Here is a 7821-nt window from a genome sequence, read left to right on the forward strand (position 1 = left end):
CGCCAAAAAAGAAGTTAATTATTTTTAGTTAATATAAAGATGAAGAAAATATTTTTGTTCCTTATTGCGAAATATACTTATACATGAATTTAAAAAAATAAAGATTACAAAATATTGCTTTCGTTCTGAGCACAAAATTTAAAATCAATGATTCAACCAACGTGTTTCTATTATTTTTTCCAACACTGTAAAAACTTTGAAAACTTAGGTGTTTCAAATTGAGTAAAGAGCGGACTGCAAGCACTTCTGTATCTGATTGAAAACCGCGTGGTGTGTGGAGTAAATCAGGGGCACACCCATGTGTGTGTACATAGGAGCATGCAATGCTCTGGGCTCCTTTTTATTCCAATGCCGTTTGCCTTTGTTATTAAATTGCCAGCCACATTGCGCACACTGGGGAGTATTTATTAAGTCATAACCGCCCACATGTGGCATGCATATATGTACGTAAGTATGTGCGGTGGGAGTTGGAGTTGGAGGCGGGGTTGTAATTGTGGCAGCAGCACACGCGCACAGATGCAAACGATGTGCAGTTCACACCTACACCTCACCCACACACACACACACACACGTGCACTTACACTTGCACACGTAAAGAAAGTGCAGTGAAAGTGGAAGAAATCTGGGTGCAGTGCTCACGAAGTTGGAAATCCCATGTAGTATTCAGCAGCAAGAATGATACATCGTTTTTCCGAGTGTAACTGCCGGCGATTGCAGTGCGAAATGTTGTGGAATCTTAACGATTTGCCTATTGTTCCTCCCCCTTCCCTCTTATTTGCCGAGTGTGCACTGGAGCTGCCTGCTCGAGGACTGCCTGCTGGGTAACCAGGTTGGGAACAGGGTTAACCTGCTTGGTTGACTCCCTCGCAGCAGGCAATTCGAATCGAGCCCGGCAAAGCCGTATCTAAAGTTAAGGTAAATGCCGGGATTAGTGTAAATAAGTAAGTGGATTCATGGGAATCCAGGGTATGTGCGGGGTAGCAGCCAGTCGGCAGTTGCTGCTGCTGCGGCAACTTGGCGCCGCCGAAATGAAATTCCCGCTTAATTGCCGCAGCAGACGCAGCAGACGCAGCAGACGGGTGCCAGTGCCACACATGTTGCACATTCCACGGAGCGTGGTGGCACGACTACAACTAATTGAATTATGCGGTGGCAGCGCCAGCCGCTTCATCTTCATTGCTGGCATCCTAGTTTCTTTATTTTTTGGCCACTGGCTGTCCCTTTAATCCCCAACTGTAGTGCACTCCATTGACAGGGTATTACACTGAGTAGCCTGCTGCCACGTGCAAACATGTGGCAAGAAGCGTGGAAATTTGAAAAGGCGCCCTTGGCTCATTAGGAAAAAGTCAAGCAGGACTTCACCTTCCACCTGATGTGTCCATTATCCTGGACGCGCTGTTGCCGCTCAAAAGCCGCATGAATGCGCCAACTGGATTCGGCGACATGGCTTAAAAGGCCGCTTGTCCTTTGGCAGGATGCCGGATATTGGACGTTGGACGTTGCACGTTGCCCGTTGGATGTGGCACGGATATGAATGGATGTGTGCTAATAGCGAGTGCAGTGGCCATTCGACTGGGACCAGCCAGGAAATGGGAAATGGACAGCAGGGCAACTTCAAAGGACTCATCATGGCGTCGTTTTTCAAATGGGCGGGGCTGCCTTTGTGTGTGTGTGTGAGTTCTCGACTGAAAGTCATTAGCATGCGAAAATGTCCCCTAAAAAACCGCCCTTTGACTTTCCAAAGAGGAGTGGAAAAAAGCTGTTTTAATACTAGTAAAATCTAGCAGAACTGCAGAGCTCAAAGGCGGGAGTTTCAGCACCAGATAGTTCATCAATCTGATCTGATCGGGGACTATCTTATTTATTTATGGCGTTATTTACGGCTAGCGCCAGACCCAAACAAACATCCAGCGAACAGGGCCGAAATGACTTTATAATCTCATTAAATTTTAATCTCCCAATCAGCTAAGGACGCAACCTTTTGTCAGTGGCGGCATTCCCCATAATTATCCTGGGCAAAGTTACGGCCACAAAAACGAAGGGACACCCAAAAAAATGAAAAATAAAAGGAAAAAAGGGATTCCGATGGCGGCTGGAACAACCTGTTCGATTTGGGGTTTTCGTGGGTAAATATATATATATATTTGAGCGTAGGTGGGGGCGTCAAACTTTGGCAATTGTTGTTAGCAAGGCAGAAATCAAAACTGAATGCCAACTCCTGATTAGTTTTCCATTTTTAGGCCGCCATCGGCTGTCGATTGTCGCCCAATTTTCGCCGTCAGGTGTTTGTGCTGCCGCCTAATTGAAAAGCCAACTGCTGTCGGAAAACGGAAAATTCCGGCTAAAATATTTCGCAAGGCAGCGGCAGAAATGAAAACTTGCTCCAGCTGCATTTGCATTTGTTGCAAAACTTTTGCGGCCCTAAATTGCCGAGTGAAAGTTTCTCGAGGCTGGCAAATCCTCTAATTGTCGGCACTTTACGAATCCCTTTTGATTTAGCAGTTCTCGCAGACAGTTTAATTTCTTAAAATATTTGAATTTTTGTATTTCATATCTCACGACCTAATATATCCTTAAAATGCCATCACTTCATTCTGCGTTGAGTTCCTTTTGGTGGTTTGCAAAGCAACTGAAGTGAGGCGACTTCACAGTTTGCCTTCCAAATGCTGATTAAAATATAATTGGCTTCTAATTAATGCTAATTGATGTGTGCCACATGTGCCGCTGTCGAGCACTCCAAACTGACCAGGTTACAAGGACCTCGGCTGGGTGTCCATGTCCTTGGATTATGGAGCGTCCACATGCATGCAAGTGCACACACAAACACAAATGCAAATACAAATAAGAATACAGCTGCAGTGCTGTCAGCTCATATTTGCGTGTGTGTGTGTGCGAAAGGACACTCACGCACACACTCTCAATCGCAAACGCACACACATGCAGACCAATTAAGCGCTGTCAAATTGTTTGGCATTTGAATGCAGTTGGAAAATGGGTGGAAGTAGCTGCCGCTTTCCACGCGTCACTTTTTTGTTGGTTTTCCATTTCCCATTTCCTTACCCTCAGCACAAAACCCATCGATGACAAAGTATCTTCTTCTCTTCATTAAGCGAGTAATGCATTTACACATGGATTTTTGCAATGTGCAATAGGCGATTTTTATGGTTTCATTTACTGCATGATGCCGAGTAAAACATCACATTTGGGTATATAATTTTATGTTAAATAAAGCAAATAGTAAGCAAATATCCTTAAAGCACACATAGCTTTTCCCGTCCAGCCACTCACTACATTGATCCAGTTGCTGACTATATTTTGGATACTGAGCACCATGCCCTTTCCATTTTCCGCCCGAGGGGCGCACCAATCCGTGGATTTGATGCGCGCGCGGTGTGGATTCAACTTCGTGAATTGCAGGCGGTAAGTGGACAAGTTGGCCACCCATCCTGTTCATCATATAAATCGAATGGCTCTGCGCACAGAAACGCGGAGCTCTTGTCCCAGGGCTACGAGCCACCGAAGGCGATTCGCACGGGCACCTCCATTGTGGGCATCATCTGCCAGGACGGCGTTATACTGGGCGCCGACACCCGCGCCACCGAAGGACCCATTGTCTCCGACAAGAACTGCTCCAAGATTCACCATCTCCAGGATCACATATAGTGAGTATAACCAGCAGGGGCTTGGGCATAACTTTGAAAGTGAAACTGAACTGTGACGCAGCTGCTGTGGCGCTGGCACCGCTGCCGACACCGAGATGATGACCCTGGTGACCTCCTCCGAGCTGGATCTGCACCAGCTGAACACCGGCAGGCAGGTGCCGGTGGTCTGTGCCAGCATGCTGCTCCGCCGGACGCTGTTCCGCTACCAGGGCCACATCGGGGCCGCCCTGGTGATGGGCGGCGTGGACAGCACCGGCCCGCAGATCTATTGCATCTATCCGTGCGGCTCCAATGACAAGATCCCCTACGCGGCCATGGGCTCCGGCACCTTGGCGGCCATGTCGGTGCTGGAGCACGGCTGGCATCCCCGCTTGGACCAGGAGCAGGGCAAGCAGCTGGTGCGCGAGGCCATCTCGGCGGGCGTGTTCAACGACCTGGGCTCCGGCTCCAACATCGATCTCTGCGTGATCACCAGGAAGGGCGCCACGTACCTGAGGACCGACACCATTGCCAGCGAGAAGGGCGAGCGCTTTGGCAAGTACGGCATCAAGCCCAACTCCACCTTGGTCACCTCGATCTCCGTGCTGAGCCTCCAGGTCACCGATGAGCGCGTCTACGCCGTGGACGACCAGCAGCCGGGCCCCAGTGGCGTCCAGCCGGATGCCTCGCAGGCGCCCGAGGAACTGGACGCAGCAGCCCAGACCAAAACGCCATAGGCATTCCTGCAACTCATTCAATTCAGTTCGAGCAAATTACCCGTTAACCAGCCTCTTGACTTCACATAAATGGTAATGCATTCGCAAAGCGCCCAGCTTCCGGATTCCAGATTCCAGATTCCCCGGAGCTTCTGGCATCTTGTAGTTGGTGCAGCTGTTGCTGCAGTGCAGGGAACACCAAGCGTTTTTTCCTGGGGGCACAGAATGTGCGGCAAGCTGAAAACTTGGGCTGCCTACTCGATGCACTGCCCAAAAACTGCCAACGAACGCTGGTGAAACAAATCCAGAGAGGTGCCATCGCTTTGGCCAGTGTAGCTGGAGCATGCTGCTCGAAAATTGTTTGCATCTCTGGCAGCTCGCAATGGCAATGGTCGGACTGCCAGCCATCCGGCAGGAGATTCTTCTGGCGGAGCAGGCGGCGCCAGGTGTTTGTCCACCCGTTGCAGCTTCGCCAGGACGTGTAAATAGAGCTGGCATGCGAGGCGGGCTGGACTGGAACTGGAAGTCCGCCGGAGAGCCGGCATCATTATAAGATTAAATCGCAGGACCTCTGCTTGCCACACATCCTTGGGGGCGGCAACGGCAACGGCAACGGTGACTTTGATTTTGTTTTGTCCTCTGCTTGGCCACCTTTGGCCTGTGCCCACCCTGCCCACCTTGCCCACCCTGCCAGGTGCGGCAGAGCGCCCATCTGTTGTCTGTCGCTCCGCACCATTGAGCTCCCCTGAGCTGCCGTCCAAGTGCCCACCAGCCAACTGCCCACCACCCACCGCCCAGCAACCCGCGCTCCACATGTGTGCAGATTTTAAATTAGATTTCTGTGTGCACTCCGAGCTTCCTAGCCCGCCATGGCCCTTGGTTGCCTTTGCTGGCCCTTGCTCCTGCCACGCCCACTTTCTTTGGAGCTGCACAGCCCGGTTGTTGCGGATGCCATGTGGTCCTGAGTCGCGTGGGGCAGCCGCCCGTTGCGGAGTATTCGAGGCTAATCTCGTTTGCTTGATGGAACTATTTTATCCTGGGATTGGCCGAACCCAAATTGAGTTAGACGTGGACCGGGATATTTAGGGATATCCAGCCTGTGGGCTCATTTATTGTTGCACACAGAAATGTATCCAGTTTATAGTTTAACGTTTATTTCATTTTTGATTTTTTGCTTTTGAATATATAAAATAAGTTTCCGTTCGCCCATCAAGCCCTTGGCCACATGTATGCGCCGTGCAATCTGCCATCCATCAAGCCAGCCACTCATCCATTCCGAGCTCTGATCTCTGCTGGTTCAACGAACCCGTCCGGCGCAATCCTTTTCGCCCCCTTTTGCCTGGAAGTCCTAGCCCGGGATTACATTTATTATTTATTTACGGGCACTTGGCCACCAGATGGCCAGGAAGCGCTGCTCCGGAGCGCTCCAGCTGGCCACCCGAGCTAGGCGCACTAATTGAATCACAATAGGAGGTGTGTTGGACGAGGACTTGCCGGACTCACAGGACTCGCAGGACTCCCAGGTCAGAGGGTCGTGTCTCTGTGCTTCCTCCTGCTGCCGGGAAGTGCGTCGAGTGCAATTTAATTTAAATCGTGCGTAGCCAAGGGCATCGGCGGAAGGAGCACGGGCCAGGAGACGGAGCAGCAAGGATATCGCTGTGGGGGTCACGGCTGAGCATCCCTGTCCCAGGGGCTACTCGAGCCAGTCATTTCATATCCCGTTGTTTATGTGTCCTTAGGTATCCTTAAGGTCGGAGCACGCGGCAGCAGGACGACGACCTGGCTGATGATGGGCCACGTGGGAGTCAAAGGTCAGTGTGCAAAGTGGCTGCGAATCGGAGGCCCAAGTGTGGCAAGTGTGCCAACGAATGCGGACACGGATACGGACAGGCGGCCATAAAAACCATAAAGACAACGGCGACAATCAGCCCAAAGGATGCGTGGAAATTCCTTATTTATACAACACCCATGCAGATGGACAATAAATGTCCTGGCTGCTCCTTGTACACTCCACTTTTACCAATCATTTATTATTGATAAGTGCAAGTGATGCTAAATGGAAGTCCGGATGGCTTATGCGGCATGTGGCATTTGCATGCTCTTATGATTACCACAGTATTTATTTTTTATTCATTTATTTATTATAATGGATAGAGTAGCTTACAAAACTAGCCCAACTAAGTTGGTTGCATCTTAATCTTAATCAAATTAGGTAACGCGCTAAATTACTTATGTGTTTATTATGCACATTTGTATTTTGTTTTTAGATTTTAAGGTGCAATTCTGTTTTTTTGTATGTTATCTGTATTTGTATGTTATTATTTATATTTATTTGGTATCTATATTACAGCTTCTTGAAGCACAAATCGTTCCCAGTGCCCCATAACGTATCTTTTTGGGCACACATCCTACGGCGCCATTTGTGCCACTGCCACTGCTTGGAGCCGGAGAAGTTGGCGAGCGACAGCGTGTCCCAGTTTTGAGCTGATGTCATCCGGAATCCCATTACGGAGCCGTTCCTTTGATCCGCTGCCGCAATCAGGCTGCTGATTCCTTGCCAGCGAAACTTCCTCCCGTTCCGTACTTTTCTTTTTGTGTGCCCTATTTTTCGGGCGGGGAATTGGGAAACTTGTGTTGCTGGTTGCTGGTTGCTTGGCCAGTTTAGCAGGGGGGTTGGCCAGTGGGCGGCGGGGCATGCACGGAATGCACGGAATGCATGCCACGTCAGATGGCCACGGCTCAAAAGGGACGTGCTTCACAGCTTAAGCAGCCAGTGCAGTGGGCGCAGGCGGACGTGCCGGCGGCTGGTGGGCGTGGCAGCGGCATAATCATATAACTTGCCACACCAAAGGCAGCGGGCTGCCAGCGGTGGCGGCTTCATTATCGACAGCTGCAGCGGCTGCATTGTCTAATTAGCGCGTCCAGCGCGTCGTATGCGCAATGAATAATTGTCGGTTACCTAGCCACTAAGCCACGCCTACTTGCCACACACCGCCCAGCATGGCGGCTGCAACTGGCGGCCAAATAGGCACGGGGGTTGGGGGCAGGTGGTAGCTTTGCAGGGCGTGTGCACCACTGCAGATAGGGATTTCGGAGCTGCACGTGCCCCACACGAAGTGGCAAGGATCGAGTCCGAGCGAATCGAACTCCAGCTGGCCAGTCAGTCACGCGCCAAGCACCGACACTTATTAGGTAATATTCCCGAGCAAATTGCCCGGCTGAAGATGAAACCAAGCCATATCGGAGGCGCCACAAGTACGTCGCAGTTCGCCACTTAAAACACACGTAAGTGGGCTTAGTTATTCCATGTCTGCATGTCAATTCCTAAGCACAACATATAATGGCTTACTCACGAACAAATTACACAGCAATCGCTCAACTATGTTGCCTAATTTGCACAGGTACACAGGTGCACGAGCAGTGCGTCTCCTCATTAGGGATTATTAATTAGAGATTTGTGCGCC

At 50.4% G+C, this 7821-nt stretch overlaps 1 protein-coding gene across 1 annotated transcript; it reads left to right on the forward strand.

The window, feature by feature from the left end:
* Positions 1–3304: 3304 nt before the first annotated feature.
* Positions 3305–4496, forward strand: LOC6551210 (proteasome subunit beta type-7). Its single transcript, XM_001976981.2, has 3 exons — positions 3305–3420; positions 3483–3662; positions 3724–4496. The coding sequence occupies exons 1-3, from the start codon at positions 3332–3334 to the stop codon at positions 4376–4378; spliced, it is 924 nt and encodes a 307-aa protein (XP_001977017.1). The 5' UTR covers positions 3305–3331; the 3' UTR covers positions 4379–4496.
* Positions 4497–7821: the final 3325 nt, after the last annotated feature.

The sequence above is a fragment of the Drosophila erecta genome, unplaced genomic scaffold, assembly GCF_003286155.1.
Source record: "Drosophila erecta strain 14021-0224.00,06,07 unplaced genomic scaffold, DereRS2 tig00000218-arrow-arrow-pilon, whole genome shotgun sequence".
In the NCBI taxonomy this organism is placed as follows: Eukaryota; Metazoa; Arthropoda; class Insecta; order Diptera; family Drosophilidae; genus Drosophila; species Drosophila erecta.